This window comes from Balaenoptera borealis (genome assembly GCF_965194805.1).
Source record: "Balaenoptera borealis genome assembly, chromosome: 1".
Taxonomy (NCBI): domain Eukaryota; kingdom Metazoa; phylum Chordata; class Mammalia; order Artiodactyla; family Balaenopteridae; genus Balaenoptera; species Balaenoptera borealis.
Window position 1 is genome coordinate 148,943,218 of NC_138860.1, and position 19,413 is coordinate 148,962,630.

General features: G+C 42.2%; 2 protein-coding genes across 24 annotated transcripts in view; one reads left to right on the plus strand and one right to left on the minus strand.

The window, feature by feature from the left end:
• Positions 1-325: 325 nt before the first annotated feature.
• Positions 326-18,610, minus strand: LRRC42 (leucine rich repeat containing 42). Of its 4 annotated transcripts, XM_082358363.1 has the most exons (9): positions 18,418-18,609; positions 17,103-17,135; positions 12,796-13,282; positions 8,740-8,871; positions 7,220-7,338; positions 5,894-5,982; positions 5,608-5,721; positions 2,189-2,273; positions 326-822 (listed from the first exon to the last, which is right to left on the minus strand). In XM_082358363.1, exons 3-9 carry the CDS (start codon positions 13,266-13,268, stop codon positions 548-550), a joined length of 1,287 nt encoding a protein of 428 aa, XP_082214489.1. In that variant the 5' UTR covers positions 13,269-13,282; positions 17,103-17,135; positions 18,418-18,609; the 3' UTR covers positions 326-547. The 4 variants fall into 4 exon arrangements, with proteins under 4 accessions (XP_082214489.1, XP_082214490.1, XP_082214488.1 ...); XM_082358364.1 differs by lacking the exon at positions 17,103-17,135 and having other exon boundaries at positions 2,189-2,261; positions 18,418-18,610; XM_082358362.1 differs by lacking the exon at positions 17,103-17,135 and having other exon boundaries at positions 18,418-18,608.
• A 187-nt stretch (positions 18,611-18,797) lies between these two features.
• The window catches only part of IFT25 (intraflagellar transport 25), a 41,383-nt gene continuing 40,767 nt past the window's right edge, over positions 18,798-19,413 (plus strand). For 7 of the 20 annotated variants that reach the window (XM_082359515.1, XM_082359509.1, XM_082359528.1 and 4 more), the window contains exon 1: positions 19,252-19,405. In XM_082359515.1, coding sequence (XP_082215641.1) covers positions 19,397-19,405 — 9 coding nt within the window. In that variant the 5' untranslated portion in view covers positions 19,252-19,396. The other 13 variants (XM_082359514.1, XM_082359519.1, XM_082359523.1 and 10 more) reach the window with 13 other exon arrangements.

Genomic DNA, 19,413 nt, shown 5'->3' on the forward strand with positions numbered 1-19,413 from the left:
GAGGTGATAATCCTTACTTGGCAGGACTATTGTGAAGATTCTTGGTGGTTTACTTAATAGACCTAATATTTGAGATTTTAATGAATGGTAACTATTATGTAAGAAGGCAATGTAATAGAGTGGGCTTTACAACTGGACAGAAAGAAATATAAATTCTGGTTCTTATAAGCTCCAGACCTTAAACAACTCACTTAACTTGAGGCTGGGCCAAACTGGAGTAGTAACAAATGACGCTAAGCTGCCTTGTTAGTTCACATGGCCTTCGTCCCAAACCAAAGTGTTACTTCCTGTGGCTCCAGTCTATTTTTCACAAGGAGAACCTAAGGACAGCAAAAACGTTTATTTGAAAAAATTACTATGTATTGAAAATATACATTAGAAATTATTACATACTTCCATAGCATTCCCCTCCCCCACCACAAAAGTAGAAATATCCGCTTGCTATGCTAATGCCATAGGTAAATTCAAACAAAAAGGAAAACATCATCAGCCCCCTTTCCTCGTACATTAGAGTTGGAGGGAAAAAAGGTCAACTTATATCTGCCAATCAATAGGAATTTAACAAGTCCCAGTCTTCCACAGCAAGACACACATATTTCTGCTTTGAAGACTGTGAAGAGTTGCTCTGTTCCTTCTCTGGCTCCTCAAAAGCTCTCTTCTTGCTCTTCTTTGACTCCTGGCTTGAGAGGGCTTCGTGTTTCAACAGTGGTCCATGGCAATCTGGGGCTTTCTCTTTATAGAACTGGAGTTTCTCAGAAGAATTCATGTGGGCATCTGCCAGGTGACACTTCACTGGGGCTTCTGTTCGAGCCCGCTTCCCATCTGTAAGGGTGACAGACGGAAGGGCAATGAGCTTTCCTACGCCGCTGCTAACGGTTGCCTAAGTCCAGAAAGATGATCCAAGGGAAGTGATAAGAGGCCCAAACAGGGTGAGGTTTGGATTAATTTTATTCCCTTTTGAGTGCCCTGTAAAGTAACTTACAGCAAATGCACCAGCACAGGTTGAAGGTATGTACTCACACTAGAGTATCACAGATTTGGATTCAAATCTCATATCTGCCACTTCCTGGATAAATGACCTTGGGCAAGTGACTTGTCTGAGATTCAGTTTTCTCATCTTTAGAGGGATATAAAACCTATTTCATAAGGGTGATGTGAAGATAAAGTAATATAAGGTGCTTAGCACAATGCTTGGCACAATAGTAAAAGCTCGAAAAATGTCAGCTATCATTACTCAAAATCTGGACTTGACTGTCTTCTAAAAACAGTCAAGTTTGCGGCACAACTCTAGCAAATGATACAACCTTATCCTATAGTTTTTGGTTTGCCCTGCATTTTTCTTATTTTTCTACCTTTATTTTTCCTTCACTTCGATTTCATCCTTTAACTCCTTACAGAAAAAAGTACGGTAAAATACACATAACATAAATTTAGCATTTTAACCACTTTTAAGTGTATAGTTCTGTGGCATTAAGTACATTCACATTGTTGCGCAAATATCACCACCATCCACCTCCAGAACTTTTTCACCTTGGCGAAACTAAAACTTGGTATCCGGAAACTAAAACTTGGTATCTATTAAACAATAACTCCCTACCACTCCTCACCTCAGTCCCCAGCAACCACCATTCTACTTTCTGTCTCTATGAACTTGACCACTCTAGGAATCTCGTAAGACGACTCATACAACATTCGTCTTTTTGACTGGCTTATTTCACTTAGCACAATGTCTCTACATTTCACCCATGTTATAGCATGTGTTAAAATTTCCTTTCTCCTTAAGGCTGAATAATATTTCATTGTATGTAAATGCTACATTTTGTTTATCCATTCATCTGTCAATGGACACTTGGGTGGCTTGTCCCTTTTGGCTACACTTTAATTCCTTTTTAATGTTCTGTATCTATCTACTTTTGTACCACTGCAAATCTTTTCTGGAACAAGATGGGATATCAATAAGCACATATGTACATACATACATACATTTAGTAAGTTATTTCCCTGGTGCTGGTACTCAAAGCTAAGTGTGAACTTACACTGTAAGCTGTGCTGACAGAATACAAGTCTCAGTGATCTAATTAAGTCAATGCTATCATAATTAATTTTCCCACTGAGTGAAGATGAGCTAAGCGCTTTAAGGGCAAATAACCTAAGGGCAAAACACTCCAAAGGAAAGGGAATTTCTCACAGAAATGCTGAGCTGCTGTTCCAGGCTCCGAGGTTTCTCGTGGCTTCACAGCTTCCGAAGTCACACGCTCCCACTGCAGAACAATCTAAAATGTATTTGGAAAGATCTGAATCCAAACAAAATCTCAAGCTTTTAATCTCAAGACTTCCTTGTTCCCCACCCCTCTCTTTCCATAAACACAAACCCCCGTGGTAATCTTACTTCAGATGATGGTGATAAGAAAAAGAACCAAGTCAAGTCTGGATTTTCTGTTTTAAGGCATGAGTTGGTCAGAATACAAACATGCTGGATATACATATTTGCAAGACTCAGAAAAAATCTACAAAGCTGACTCCCTATTTTCATCTCTATTCCAATCTAGAAATAAACTGCATATCCTTAAACTAAATACTAAAATTTAAAACCTTAGTCATAATACTTTTCACACATTCCTAGACTCACTTTCATGCCTTAAACTATACCAACCATAACTCACTCTTGTACGTGTGTGAAAGGACCATGTTTCCATATTCTCATGACACTTCATGATCAGTTTCCATTTTTTTAAACTGCTACAAATATATTTTTATTACAAGCTACTACAAATTCTTTTGAAAATTTGGTTTAGTATAAACTACACATAAAGTAAACAATTATTTCACATATAGCACAAGTAGCAAGAACTTTAAATTCAACACTTCTCATGGTATGCAATGAAATGATCATAAAAGAAAGTCAATACAAACATTTTCAGGTCACAGAGGCAGCACAACATATAGTTTAAGAATATCGTTCCAGAGTTAGTTCCACCACTTACTAGCCAGGGGACCCTTGGCAAGTGATTTAATTTCTGTCTTTCAATTTCTTCATCTGTAAAATCGGGAATAATAATAGTACATAGCCCACTGGGTGGTTGTGAGGATTAAATGAGATAACATACATGAAGGGTTTAGCAGTGTCTGGAATATACAAAGCACTCAATAAATCTTAGTTGTCATCCCCTCTATGATACCTCCCTGAGCATGGAAAATGGGGACAGATCTAAAAGAATGCTAAGATGAACTGAATCTGGTGGCTCAGGGGACAATAAGGAAAACTGTGCTTCTACTAACAGAAATAAGAATGTCAATTAGGAAGAGCTGTTTGGGGATGGGGAAGAAGAAGACAAGCCTGGTTCTGGACAAGCTGAATTTGAGGTGCCTGGCAGAGATTTATGGTGAATATTTAGGAACAGGTCTAACGTGTAAGAGAAGGTGATATCATTCCCGCAGGGACAGTAAAGGCTCTGAGAACAGTTCAGATCACCAGGACAGTGGGTGGAGATAGAAGAGAAGAGAAGAGGAAATGAGGAATCAGCAAGAGCTAAAGGGAGAAGCGAGAAAGTTAGGGGATACTGAGCAGGAAGGCCAGAGAGAAAAAGCATAAGGCATGCATGTTTATATCAGAACTGCAGAAAAGCCAAGGAAGGTGAAGAATGAGATCACATGCCACCTTCAAGACAACACCTGCAGCAGAGCCGTGGGGGCCAGAACTAGCTTACAAGGGCTTAAGAACTGAGTAGGCAGTGAGGAGGTGGGAAGATAAGAAAAGAAAACAACTCACAATCGCAATGGGGGATGAAGAACATGTTAGAATAGAAGTAACATGTTTATACACAGAAAGAAAATGGCTGACAGAGAGCGAGATTGAAGATGTGGTGGGGCAGTAGAGGAGAAATAATTATTAGTAAAATATCACAGAGTAAGCTGGAGATCTTAGGGAACAGAACTGAAAGGAAAAGAAGCCACTAAAGGGCTTATCACTGGAATAAAGAGGCATACCTGTTCCCTTAGATAGGAGGGAAGTGGGCTATGTTGCAGAATTGGAGAAATTTTGAGACAAAGGGAAGTAAATGGACTCCTGTTAGATGGCCTCATTTTTCTGTGTCACCTGCTGAGAATGAGGCAGGAGGAGGACGGAGTCGGCCTGAAACAGTTTCAATAAGGATCAACAAAAGATAGATAAAGCACTGCTGCCAAGTCCTAGGGCCCAGCTGAGATTGCATGGTGCTTTCAGTCCAGGCTGTTAGGTATTTTACTTCATCCTTAGCTCTGCAAGAAAGGTCCTGGTTTCTGCATTTTACAGATAAATAAACAGAGACTCAATGTTGCCTAAGTCGTATCCCTATTGGGTTGCTGAGCCAGGATCCCAACTCAGGCCTCTGACCCTACAGCCTATGCTCTTTCCACCATGTCACCTGCTACCATAACCAAACTACACCAAGTCCTTGTAAGACCATCCCACACCTGTCCCAAGTCTACTGGATGTATCTAGGATTCTTCCAGCACTATAAACTTTGTCTGGCAATGAACTGTTGTTAATGATTTCAGCATGCATTTTCACAAACTTCAAAGTGTTTCTGAAACACTGATTCACCAGCACCCCTTCTTGCTTACTTATAGAGAGGTGATGCTACAATCAGGTGGTTGGATAGGTCCACCACCATGCATTATTGCTTGGAGCCAAGGAGGGATCCAGAACAAAAAGTTTGGTGGGTCCTCTAGGCCTCCACCAATAAACATTGGTTTAAAGTGTCTGAAGGAGAAAGGCACCAGCCACAGGGAGGCTGGCATCTACTGGTGCTCTACTACTTGGTTACCTTCTGACTCTCTACTTAAGTCTGTATTTTACCAACTTAAGGAAGACCATCAAAAAGACAAGAGAGCATCAAAGTGCAGCTAAGAAGCTGAAAATGGAAGGGCTCAGTCTGCTCAAACTAGCATGGTCTGATCTGGAAATATGGCCTCAATACGTGTCACCAGTGTTTCTGCCAGTACTCGGAGGATATCGGCTTCACTGAGTTGGACTAAGCGAACTTCCTTGAATGGTTCATCCAGGACATCTACCTTTCCAAAGAAACAGTCCTAGTTCTTTGTACATAAAATTTTTAAAACTTCAAAAAAAAAGAAAGAAAGAAAGAAAATGGGAGAGCTCAGGATAAAAAAAGATGTTTCTTCACTAAGGCTCTAAGAGTTAAGAAATTTGCCCCCAAAAAGGGAAAGAGTTAGATTTGAATTCTTATCAGTGTGATTTATTCTCTTTCCAGTATACACACACTGCTAAGAGAATCTGTCCTTGTGAAGTTGGGTCATACTGCTTTTTTGCATAGCAAGCAAGAATTCATTTATTTTCTGAGTCATTTATAAGAAGGCGTTTTCTTCTAGGTCCCATATGGATGAAGCACAATCTAACAAACAGAGCATGAGATTTAAGGACTGGCATCTAACACCTTTTCTTAAGTAACTGGGTTAGTTACAAGGCCATCAGTGTCTCGGATCTGACTGAAGACGACAATTCAGCCAAGGAATACCAAGAGGATTAACATTTCTTCAAGTGTTGAATAAGACACTTGGAATTAAAATGAAGCCACATTAACTGTAGGGGAGAAAAATCTGCCTTACCTGGTCAGCCCAGCCCTCTGTCTTGCAGTTACTGTGATCAAATTCCTTCAAAGGCACTTTGGAGTGAACGAGACCTATGTGGGTCTGAAGCTTGTGTTTGACAGCTTTGACGTCCTAGTAAGGGAAAACCAGAACACTAATGCACACACATCTGGTTAACTCTTACTTGCTTTCAGTAGGAAATAAACACCATCACAGATACCAGTCCTTTCTAAATGTCAATTAGCAGAAGCAAAATATCAAATTGTAAGTTTGGAAAAGTAAGAGAAGGGAGTAGAAGTCTTACCTTGAGTCCCGTCCCAGAGATATCTAAGCAGTTTAGTTTTCTAAAAGAAAAGAGGTATCCAATCCCTGCATCTGTGATCTCAGGGTTACCTAAATGTCAAAACATAGATAGTATTCTGTTATAGTTATAAGTATTGCTACAATGCCAACAATAAGCTCAGGAAAAAAGGCCAAACAATGATAAAATAGAAAATACTGAGTAAATAAGCTTTTCAGAGTAAATTGAATATAGAAATCTTATCTTTCCTATTGTAATGTGAAGGAGCCACACTAGATGATCCTTAAGATCCTTCATAGCTTTAACTTTCTAGGAGTTGGGGGTTAGCAGAAAAATTAATGAAACAGATAGTTATTCCAAAGGGTTTAATTTGGAACCATATGAAAACAACATACATAAACATGTATTAGAATGGTATATTAGACTTTGTTCACAGCCATTTTACCTCCAAAGTAAAAGATTTATTTTAAAAAGATTTTCAAGGATACTGAGGCACAGAGACTATTAATGTCTCACTAACCTGCATTTTTTTTTTAATCCTTTCTTACATATCACCTTCTCATGTCGGAGAGTACTGCATTTAGCACTGAGTCCTAAAGACCATGAGCACAGTGCCTGGCACATCATAGACACTCACAAAATATTTGTTAAATGAATACACTTCCCTGGGAGGAAGGGAGGGCATTCATTATTATCTTCATTTCACAGAAGCCAAAACCAAGGCTCAGAGAGGTTAAATAACTTGCGCAAGGGCACACAGTAGCAGAGCAAGGAGTGTCCTCTGGCCTCAAACCCCTGCTCCTTCTATCTTTTTGACACCATACCATCCTGCCACATATTTAATAAATGCTCAGTTAAATCATAAATGATCTTACCATCTTTCTATTACTGGAGTCAATAACTGGCTCATTCTGAGTAAGTTATCAAAACTGTGAATTTCATCCTGATTTTCACCAAGCAATTATTGATAAAAAATGACCTAGCTGACAGACACTATGGATCAGCAACTCAAAGAAAGTAAAAATGAGCCAAACGTCCTTTATATATGCTGTGAATATGATGAAAGGTTGCTCTGTCTGCAGAGAGTAAGCGGCATGGGTGAATCTGTAAGGGCTTTTACTACCTTACAGAGGTGGCACCATGCCAGGAAAGGTATTTGGCCAGAAGTCAAGAGCCTCTGGCTTTAGGTCCTGCTCTGCCATTAACTTGTTGTGGCACCTAAGAAAGTCACCTCCCCTCAATTTTATCACCTCTCAAAGGGGAAGAACTAAATGATTTCTAAGTCTATTCTTCCAACATTAATCATCTATAACTTCTAATAAAACTTACAAGATAAATCTAATAATGTTAGATTTTCAAGGCCTCTTTTCATCACTCGAACTGGTGCCGTCATTTTCCGCACCCCAGCATCAGATAAACAATTATCCTTCAGGTGGAGTTGAGTTACACTAGAAAACAAAGTCCATAAGTAAATTGCTTAAAGACCATTTGAGAAAGTCTAGTCATGAGAACATACTTTCATAAATTTCATTCAAAAATATATCTTCTAACCTCTGCTATTTCACACATAATGCATTTAACAGAGTTAAAGATCTTTTGGTGCTACTTCAGTTGCTAAGTGAGGGTTAACTTACAGATCAAAGTGTCATATAGTACTAGTCTCAGATGGCAGAGGGCACTAAAGGTATATGGTGGAATGAGGTAAACAGGGACTTCATTACGGATATAAATACACTTGTTTATTACAAAAGCTGCATTCCTGACAAATGCTGTGTGAAAACCAAAACCACTCTAAATATACTGGGAAAGTCTGCTAAAGAACTCCTCTGAGAATTCTTTATGCAAAGCACAATTCTTTCATTCTAATTATTTTATAAATCCGATTTCAGACTGAGTTTATAAGGTACAGACATAACCCAATCCATTCAGCTAACCTGTAACTGGTGTTATTAATGTGTTCCACTGTCCCCCACGCAAGAAATCCGAACCTTTACTAACCTTGTACAAAGATACCTTTGTACAAGATGAACCGGTTTGCAGGGCAGAAATACAGACACAGATGTAGAGAAGAAACGTACGGACACCGAGTGGGGGAAAGTGGCGGGGGTGCGGGTGTGGTGCTGGTGGTGGGATGAATTGGGAGATTGCGATTGACATGTATACACTAATATGTATAAAATAGATAACTAATAAGAACCTGTAGTATAAAAAAATAAAATAAAATTCAAAAAAAAAAAAACATTTGTACAGGGCAGTACGTAGGTGTCACTGTCCTAGGCAGGCCCCAAGAAACAGGTTAGACTCAGGTTTGTAGTACTGTTATCCTTCTGGGTGTTTATTAAACCACAAAGGAATCCATCTGGCCTTCTCTCTGCTGGCCATACTGAGATCAGTCGGATTATTTGTGAATGGTGTGAACTGGATGATTTCTTTAAATTATGGTTCTTGAAAAGGATTTATTTGTCTGTCTTTTAATAGTTCACTTTTTAAATAATTTATAGTTCATTGGCAGTTAAAATAGAAAATGATAATGACTGGAAATTGTATAACTTCTCATCTCTTGCTAGAATAAACCAGGGCAAAATCATTTTTCAACGCAGGTAGCGTCAAGTACTATATGTTGAAATAAAGTTTATTTAGGTAAAGAACCTAGTGACTTACTTTCCTAAGAGTTGTCCAATCTATATTGCTTGTACCAAGTAAATGGAGATTGAATCGTTTTAGAAAAAAAAATTAGCAAATAAACACAGGATTGGGAAGTAATCAACATTCTTCAAGATGATCCCATTGGATCACCCTTTAAAAAAAGAAACTAAACAATTCATCTACAAATGGTGGCAGGTCAATACCTAGACAGGGCCTCATTGGTGAGATGTTCTAGAAGTTCATGCTCATCTCCAAGCTTGCAACAGGATAGATCCAGGCAGGTCAGCTCCCGGAAAGACTTAATCTCCTCGAGTTTTTCTGAAATCACCAGATATCTGCGGGGCGTGGAGAGCAATCAACAGCTTTTCTTTTCCTTCTTTTAAAACATCACTGTTTGTGGCTTTGTGACACATCAACATTCCATCAGGACAAGGTACTATGTAATAAGCAGACTTTACTGATCACTATGTAGGCACAGGTTGAATTTTTTAAGCTAAAAATCTTTTTACGTGATGGTAGAATAAAAACTTTAAATAAATAAATAAAAACATATGAACAAAGGCAGGACACGAGAGAAAAAATCTGCTTTGTTAGAAGTCAGACAGACCTTGGTGTCAGTGCTGGGACTTTATCAGAGAATTCCCAAACTTTAGGATACTCAAAATTTTAATCACTCATTCTTTTAAGGTTGCTTTTTATCTAATGCTCAGTATCTAGTGCTTTCAAAACTGGAACAGGCCAAGAATTCTGGGTTCTAACCTGCACATCCCCAAGAACATACCAAGATATATTTGACAGTCAGGTTTTATCTTTTCTATTCAAACACAAGTTTGAGTAGCTGCCCACGTCACTGTGCCACTGTTATCCTGCTAACTTTACTCCGAAAGTATGTGCAGCATGACTATTATAAGAACTCACTCTAAACTAGACGGTTATTAAGGCAAACCTGTGAGCATGAACACTTTAATTACACTGGGGCATCTTGCCAAACTGCTATCGGGAAGTATCAGGAGGCCTCTGGAGAGGAAAAGATCAAAAAGACACTGCACAGCCCAGGCTATGGCCTCCACCCTGCTTTCTAGTTGTCCATCTATTTCATATGATGTCAGTGAGAAAAAATGAAAAGGGATTAGAAGTGACAGGAAACAGGAGAGGAGTCTAAGAGAACAGGGAAATGCTTGTGGGCAAGAGCATGCCTTTCTCATCCACTTTTCTCATGGATGTCTAGAAGTTTCCACAGTGAGATGGTAAGCTAGGATCAGTGGGGTTATACTTAAAAGTGTTCACATTTCTCTACTGTGGCCAGAATCATAATTACCAAAAACAGCACTGAATAATCCAAGGACAAGAAGGGAGTTAGATCTCTTTTCTTCCTACTTCCAATCAGAATAAGATGTACTGAAGCTGATCGCTGGCCTGACTGCTGGGTACAGATGGCCTGGGGCACTGATACCCCCTCTAAGCTGCCTGGTGACTGAGCTCAGCTGGGTACACAAATGAGCCTTATTTACTCAGACATATTTTAATTGCATTGTAAATAAAGCTGCTGTTTTCCATCTTCCAATCACAGAGCTGAAGTGGGTTAATGGGAATTTGGGGAATTACTGGCAATTACAGAAAGGAAAACACACATCCTTTGATCAGTTAACCAAAAGATATTTAGTAATTCTGAAACAAGGGTTATCTGGGAAGGACACAACAACGGATAACATGATTAACAAACATCACAAAAATCGAGGCTGAGAAATGAACATGCAAAACCACAGACACTACTACATGCTTATCTAGGACGTAATTGAAGTTCTAGGGTCTCGCTCAAAATTAGTCTTCCAACTTGCCCCTTAAAAAGTTCAGCAGAGTGTAGTGGAGAAGCAACAGAAACAGCACAGATATTTTAGTGTCAGACCTGAGTTTGGATTCTAGCAATGCTAATTACTTGTATGATTAAGAAACTTACTTAACCTCTGTGAGCCTCAATTTCTCCAGCTAGAAAATGGAGCTGATGATCACTTCCTTTAAGGACTATTAAGAAAATCAGAAAAAAATGTTCCAAAAGTAAACGGCATCTCATAGGCCCTCATTAAATGGTAGCTATTATAATTACTTCGGTTACACAGGGTGATATTTTAAGGCAAATAACTTGCCTCCCTGTGACCACCAGTGGGATTAAAAATCACAGGGAGGAGACAGTTTTGTCGGGTTGAAACCCAGTTGCAAAGACACTGGCTTCTCCTTTTGGCAGGCAGCTTTGTGACCCAACCCCACAAAGCAAGTGCCTGTACCTACACGATTATCTTATTTTTCAATTATTTTCTCAAGCTCTTTCCCCATGACCTGAACCCTTTGGTGCTGGTAAAACCTTTGCTGCTGCAGCTTCAGCTGAGAATTGCAAATGCAAACCCAAATCTCCTGCCTTCTTCCTATTTTCCTCTGGGGATTCAAAAGAAGGAAAGTTTTTGATCACAACTGAAAAATCTTACTCTTATATCTGAATAAAGCAGCACTGTCTTAGTTATTGTCTTATTTGTAATTGTTGCAATAAAATATGAGCCAAAAGATTGTTAAAAATGTTTCTTATATTTTTCTGATTATAAAAGTAATACACATTCCTTGGAGAAAAAAATTAAGAAAATCTGGAAAACTATGAAGAAAATTAAAACCAATTTCAATCTCATTACCTAAATTACATTTCAGTGGGTTTCTCTTTTTCCCCCCCTATATATGCAATACATATAGAACTTTCTATTTTTTTTTACAAACAAAATTGGGATCATACATATAATTTTAATTTTTTTCATTTATTATATAATGAACATTTTACCACATCATTTTAAATGATCTTTGGATATTATCTTAAAAGTTATACTCTATTTCATTATATGAATGTACTATAATTTACTTAATTAATTTCCTCTTGTTGGATATTCAGCTTTCAGATTTTCACTATTACAAATAGTACTACAATGAACACCCTTATGTGAAGTATTTGTTCTCATATCTGATTATTACATTAGAAATTAGAACAGACTCTTAATAAATGGAATTAATGGGTCAAACAAATGATATGAATATTTTTAAAGCTTTTGATACATATTGCCAAGCTTCTTTCCAGAAATGCTACATTAATTTATGTGCTCATCAAATGTGAATGAAAGTGCTATTCTCATCCCATTTGACCACTGGAACAGTATGCAGACATCATAAATGGATAAAAAGCATCTTCACTATTGTGAGAAATACTTAAGGTATAATGGTACGTGGAGGAAAAAACAGAATACAATTTATAGAGTATATTCCCAAATGTATAAAGATATATATAATGGTATACTATACTGCTATTTAAAAAATCTACACATATTGATGGTAAATGATTTTCAAAATATGTGAAGAAAGCAAAGTGCCTACCAGTGTGAGCACTGTGCTGCCGTTTGTATAACAAAGGGGACAGCTATACATGCATGTATATGTTCAGAATATCTCTGGAATTATGTAAAAGAAATTGATAACAGTAGTTGCCTCTGGGGAAGGGAAACAGGAGAGAGATGGGAGGGAGGCTTATGTTCCACTTTATACCTTTTTCTGTTTGTGTTTAAATTCTTTTCTGTGTATTTTTTCAAGTTTTTCTTTTTAATTAGTAGATGCCTTGAAAGTCATTTTACACGATGGTGGTATAAAAACTTTAAATAAATCAATAAAAGTATATGGGCAAAGGCAGGTCATAAGAGAAAACATCTGCTTTGTTAGAAAATAGACAGACCTTGGTTCTGGTATTGGGACCTTATTGAAAATTTCCAAACTTTAAGACACTTGAAATTTTAATCACTTATTCTTCTAAAGTTGCTTTTTATCTAATGCTCAATATCTAGTGGTCTGAAAACTGGAATAGAGACGGGAACTCTGGTTACTAATCTTCACATCCCCGAGAGCATATCAAGAGATATTTAGCAAATCACATTTTGTCTTTTCTATTTTCTCTTTCTAGAAAAGTTGGTAGAGGAGTATTTTCTACCTAATGGAGGAGCTGTAACAATCAACTAATCCTTGTAAAGTGTTTTCAAAATAAACCTAAGTGTTGTCTGGGAGGGTAAGGGAAGGGAGAAAGACAATGATTTTTCTCAAAATGGCCTACCACTTTGTGTATGGAAATTCTAAACTCAAGTGCTGTTTGATGGGGAAAGTGCCCAAGCCCACTAAGCCCCAGAGCTTGACAGAATTCACACACCCAATAAAATACTCACTATCGTAATCAGAACACCCACCTGTTTCGCAAACACAAGGAGCAAAGCACCAGACTTCCATAGGCCTCTGTAAATTTCTGTAAAGCCCTCAGCCCTGCACCTGGCTCTGTGAATTTCTGTCTGGCTTCAGCAGCAGAGAACAGCTTTTCAGCAATCTGCTCAGGAAAGCCAATAAGGGAATCAATGTGATCAACATTGTCAGAGATGAAGCCCAGGACGAGGCTGAAGAGGGATTTGGCAGAGTACCGAAGATTCCCCTCCCGGGTGTATGTGAAGATGAAATGATCAGTCTTCTCTTTCCGTGCAGTATCATCTTCCCTGTTCATGCAAAGCTCCACCGAAAAGCCTTTGGGAAACAGTCTGAAAGGCCTTGGTTTCTGCAGGCTACTCCTGACACCATCCAAGGCCAGACTGACCATGTGCAGTTGCCCATTTTCTCGCACGTAGACGGGCCCTGGGTCCAGGTGGTTTTCTGAGTTGAGGTAGTAAGACATTGCCTTGGTTGCAACTGTAAAAGCAAGGCACAAGGAAATCAAATCCAATTAAAATGCCATTTGTAACGTGTAACTTCATCTTGCTGTGCCCAGAGCTTCATGAGCCTTCCAGGCAGGCCCTGTGGCTGCTTTGGGGAATCAAAGTTTACCAGTTGCCTGTGAACTCTGGCACTGGAGGTTACCTCTATTACCTCGACCTGGAATGCCCTCTCCTATGCTTCCCCTTTTCTTGTCTATCTGGTGAACTCCTATTCATCTTTCAAAAGTCAGCTCAGATCTCATTTCTAAAATTCACTCTAAGGGAGTTATCACAGAAGTGGTCAAAGAGTCACCTACAAGGAAAGTCATGGCAGCACAGCTGATATTAGCAAAACAACTGAAAATAACCTAAATGTTCAACAAGGGTGTTATTATATAAATGATGATACATCCACACCATGGAATGTTATGCAGCCATTAAAATGATAAATTTTTTTTTTTTTAATTAATTAATTTATTTATTTTTGGCTGTGTTGGGTCTTCGTTTCTGTGTGAGGGCTTTCTCCAGTTGTGGCAAGCGGGAGCCACTCTTCATCGCGGTGCGCGGGCCTCTCACTATCGTGGCCTCTCTTGTTGCGGAGCACAGGCTCCAGACGCGCAGGCTCAGTAATTGTGGCTCACGGGCCCAGCTGCTCCACGGCATGTGGGATCCTCCCAGACCAGGGCTCGAACCCGTGTCCCCTGCATTAGCAGGCAGATTCTCAACCACTGCGCCACCAGGGAAGCCCGATAAAATTTTTTATTGATTTGCAAGTTACAAATCATACACGTGGAATTTATTTGTTTTTTTTTAATTAATTTATTTTTATTTATTTTTGGCTGCATTGGGTCTTCGTTGCAGCACGTGGGCTTTCTCAAGTTGCAGCAAGCGGGGGCTACTCATCGTTGCGGTGCACGGGCTTTTTATTGCAGTGGCTTCTCTTGTTGCAGAGCATGAGCTCTAGGAGGCGAGCTTCAGTAGTTGTGGCACATGGGCTCAGTAGTTGTGGCTCGCAGGCTCTAGAGCACAGGCTCAGTAATTGTGGCACACGGGCTCAGTTGCTCCGAGGCATGTGGGATCTTTCTGGACTAGGGCTCGAACCCATGTCCCATGCACTGGCAGGCGGATTCTTACCCACTGCGCCACCAGGGAAGTCCAACTATTTCTGTTTTTTAAAACATGATTACACACAGAACAAAGGCTGGAAACTAATAGCTCCCTTGCTACCTTGGCACCTTCCACACATTTCTTTATTGCACTTGGCCCACAGTTCTGCTACTGATTTATTTCTGGGCATGTTCTGCTGATTTGAGCTCCTTGAGAGCAGGGATCATGTTTAATTCATCCACCCTAACAACATAGTGCTCTGGCATGTAATAGTCCCTGAGTAGATATTCATGGAACTAAAGTTTACTCCTTTGCTAAACCTTAACACAGACCACAGGCAACATGGTTTTTTGGATCCACAAATAAAGACCTCCACCACAAGAGCTAACTAAAAGCTATTAAGGTGTGATGCTTCCAAGGGCTAGAATAGCTTTTAGTTAGCTCTTGTGCCTTAACTTCTTCAGTTAGCTGGCACTTCCGAAGTAAGGCAACATATCAAAAACAGCAGGGTATTTATGCAATCATATGGGTGACATTTTGGTCTAAGCGTTAACTGAAATAAACACTTGCTTTCCTGAGGAACCGTGAGGTTTCAAAATATTCGAGAAATTGCCACGTTAAATAAAATGAAAGTATATGATTATCATTGCTACAATTTTTAGGTAAAACTTAATATAAGTCAAAAAGCCACTATTATCTCTAAAACACTCTGACTTTTAGAGTGAACAAACCCAGCTTCTTCTGCATCAATGCAGGTCTAGGATGTAGCTCTGAAGCCACTTAAAAGTGTCAACAATCAATCAAGTCAGTGATCAAAAATGCTGAGTCTCTGGAGATCAAACACTGATCCTGTTTGTGGGTATCAGTATGATCCATGTTTCTCCTGAGGATAATTATGTGTGAAAAAGCACATCAGAAAAGAGGGCCCTGCCACGCCCGAGAGCCTCTCTCCTCCCTGCCCATCTCCTTATGCCCTACTCTCTGGCTAAGCCATACTACCCAGGTAAGTTGGCTGTGCTCTCTTGTCTCACTGGTCTTTGCACATCCTGCTCCCTTTGGCTGGAACACCCTTCTCTGCTTCCCTGACCTAGCTAATTCCTAGTTATCATAAACACTCAGCTCAACCACCATCCCTCTCCTGGGAAAACTTCCTAACCCCTGCACTAGTGCACATGTCTATCTGGTTTTCCCAGAGCACCAATGTCTCTTTCTACATAGCACTTTGCACTGTGTACTGTCCGTTCACTTGCTAATATTCCCAAAGCTGTGAGCTCTTTGAGTACACGGCACTTAACTTGATTCATCTCTCTTTTCTTTTCCAGGCCCAACACAGAGCCTAGCTTGAATAAATCCTCAACAGATATTTGCTGAACCAAATGAAGAGGAAGGGTGAGACCTCAAAAGGACAGACTTAGTACTCTGAGCTGCAAGGCCTGCTGATACTGTTGCTAGGAGCCAGCTCCTCTACCAGGCAACAGCTGCAGACTCCTCCCCCTCTCACCAGACCCTTCTGCAGGTGGTAGAAGCAAAGAGGATGATGGGAGTATATTGCTACTGGTACTACCAGGGAGGAAAAAAAAAATCTAAAAACCAGAAAAAAAAAATTGGCTAGCTCTCATAACCCATACTCTCGCCAGTATTCAGTGCCTGCTGCTAAGGAGATACTTCACTTATTCTAAGCTTTTCTTCCAGGAGTAAGCACCTGGCCCCTTCAGTCTCACAGAGTTTAATCTTGATAAGGAGATAAAGCAGATCCCTTTTGGTCTTTATCTCTGGATTTGGACATTCAGAGTCCTACTCTACCTGTAAATCAGAAAGTATGGCCCCAAACCAGGTATGGCCCCAAACAAGAATGACTTAATTTTAAAAGTAGAAAGACAAATTCCATGGAAGATAACGTATTATAAGTAATCAGCACACTATAAGCTTCCTGGCAACGAAATAGGGTCTGCCTATCTGTAGTACCCCTAACCATCACCTGCAATAGTGTCTTCCATAAACTTTGGAGTAAAATGGACAAATGGATGAATGGATGACCACTTCCGGTGAAAATCCGAAAAATCTGATTCCATCCAGCAGAGGGCACAAGTAGCTTGGGACCAAAGTGAGGACACTTACCCAGGCTGCCTCGGCTTCCATGGATCATTTTCAAAAACGGCACAGTTCTGGCTATATTTTACCTTTAAATTACTCATCAAATGCTAGTTCTCTTTCTAAATGATGAAAAAAATCAAATATTTCCTGAAGAGTAAACCCACATCATCTGTCCAGAAACCCCAAGGGCTCTCTGTTCTTCAACTATGATACCTGAGGAACTGACCATGGTCAGGAAATCCTGGTGACCTTTGATTTCTACTACTAAATTTGTGCATCTTGCACTCTCACAATAAGGAGTTTCCTGAGAGTTTGTGAAGTACTATAAAATGATCTAAGAATTGAATTAATGTTTAAGCCTTTCAAAGTTAAGAACCATAAAGGTGAGAAAATTCCAAACAAAGCTTCTGTAACTTGGCTTTGCTTGGGCCTGGCTGTTACACAGAGTGATCTATTATAAGGGAGCCCCTCAGGAGACAGGGCCTATTCTATACCATGGCACAAATACTACACGAAAGCTCAAGCTCTTTCCACTGCATGATGCTGTCTCTCAAGAATAAAAGTATGACATCAGCCTTAAGGATAAAAAAATGTTAAAAATTAATCTCACCCACCTGTTGGATCCCTCTGGTATTCACTGACTCAAGCTGGGGTGGGGGGGGGGAGGTGAGAGAGGGAGGAGATAAAAAAAAAAACAGTGGACAACTGAAGAAAGAGTTGGTGGGAACAGAGCCAGGACAGAGCTACACTGAGGCCTCCCCTCCTTCCTCTGCCAGGGCAGAAATTACCCAAATCCACACACCAGGAAAACACCTGTCAATCCATGGCCTTCATCCCAAGGCTGCAGACACCCTTGGTTTATTTGAAAATGCAGTATTCTGAAGAAAGTTTCTAACATAAAAACCTGAACAGAAACTAGTTCCAAACCACCAATAACCAACTAACAATCTCAAGTTTATTGTTCTGGGTCACCACCATTATCCAGTTTTCAACTCATTTCTGTTGTCCTATATAACTTGCACTTTCCCACCTGCCTTCTCACCCATACCTAGCTCCTTACTTCCCTCTTAGAACAGGCCAGTCTCTCCTACATCCTGACATTTCACAGCTTTTCTACCTGCCAACTCTAAGCTTCTCACACAAAATCCAATCTCCACACCAAAAATCCTAATCCGTCCCCTTCACCCACGCCCAGCTCCCCTGCCCCCACCTCTCAAACCTCACGCCCTTCCAATCCTTCCATCCCTTCTGAAATGCGGCTCCCTGTCGCCCAGCTGCAAGCCCACCTCCACCTAGCTCTCCTTCCTTCCCCTCCCACCACCATTCCACCCGCACCCTCTCTAACCCCCATGCACTCTTCCTCTGTCCTTCACCATGTACTCCTCCCTTCCTCCTATTCTGAGATTCCCTCTCCCAGGACCCCAAACTCTCCATCTTTTTCCTTGTCTTCTGCCCTCAACCTTCAAAATCTCCTTCCTTCACGGCTCTATGCCCAACTTCACAATCCACAGCCCCAACTTCTCCCTGCCCCCAAAACCCCACCCCTTCTCCTATTCCCATCCTAGATCCTTTCCTCCTTGCACTCCTCTAATCCCACTTTCCCCCTCCCCAGTACTGCAGTTCTCCCTTTCTCTCTAAATTCCCACGCATGTCCCTCCCCAAATCCACCCCAGCTAATCCTGCTCCATTTCCCACCCAGGCCCCGAACCCCAAGTCTCACACGCCCCCATACACTACCCCAGCACCCCAACTCCACCCTTAAACCCATCTCTGACAACCCTAGACCCTCACACCTTTCACCCAACCACACCCCAGCCCCGTCCCTCTCGGTCTTCCCCTCCCCCATTCCACCCCTCCCTCAAACCTCACACCCGCCCCCACTCGCAGCCCCGAGCTCGGTGAGCGGCCCAGCCCGCGGCCGCCACCTACCTGTGCCCCTGCCTGGGGCAGCCAGCGGCAGCTCCTCGCTGACGACTCCCTCCTCCCGCGGCGCGGCTGAGGGGGGAAGCGGCTCCGCGCCCCCGGCACAAAGCTAGAGAGGGTGGGACAGAGAGTGTGCGGGAGAAGGGAGGGGGCTGGGGGCAACCTGCGCCTTGGGACCGCGGGGCTGGCGGGGGCGGGGGGAAGACTGGGCAGGGGAGGCGCGCTTGCGCGATACCCGGCATGAGGGGCGGGGTCGCGCTTGGAGGCGGGGCCGGACCCGGGGCCGGCGACCTGAGGGCCTAGGGCTCTGAGCAGGGAGAGGTGGGGATTGCGCGTGCGTGCTCGCGCGAGGGCGGGTCCCGTGGGTCTCACAAGCCCCAGGGATCCAGCTTAGCTGGGGGAGGGTAAGCAGCGCGTGTTTAGGCGCTCGCCTAGGGAAAGGCCCTTGGGCGGGGCTGCGGAGCTCAGCCCGCGCAGTAAGGAAGAGCACGGGGGCGTGGTCTGGGGGCGGAACCTGAGGGAGACTGGGCGCGTAGAGCCGGGAGTACAGCTGTGCGCGACCGGGATCTCGGAGGAGGCTGAGCGGGAGGGGGGCGGAGCTGTGGACCGGCGCGCCGCGATGGGTGGGGCGGGACGGGGCAGAGCCTGTGGGCGGGGTGGAGCGAAGAGCCGGGAATAGGATTTGAGCGCCCGCGAACTCCGTGGAGGCCTGCGGGAAGGGAAGGGGGCGGGGCGGTAGGGAGAACCCGAGGCCCGACAATCAGCGCGCTTGGAGCTAACCGGTGGCCCAGGCGAGCAGGGTGGTTCGGCGGGCTCGGCTGGCACGGGGGAGGTGGGAGCCTGGCTAGGCGAGGCCGACGGAGTTGGGGGGATGCTGGTGGAGGAGAGAGAGAGCGAGCGTGGCTGGGGGTTGTGAGGAGACGCGCGGCGCGGAGGCGGACGGTGGGCGGGCGCTGAGTTGACCGGGATGGTGGAAGACTGACGCATGACGCAGGTCTGTGC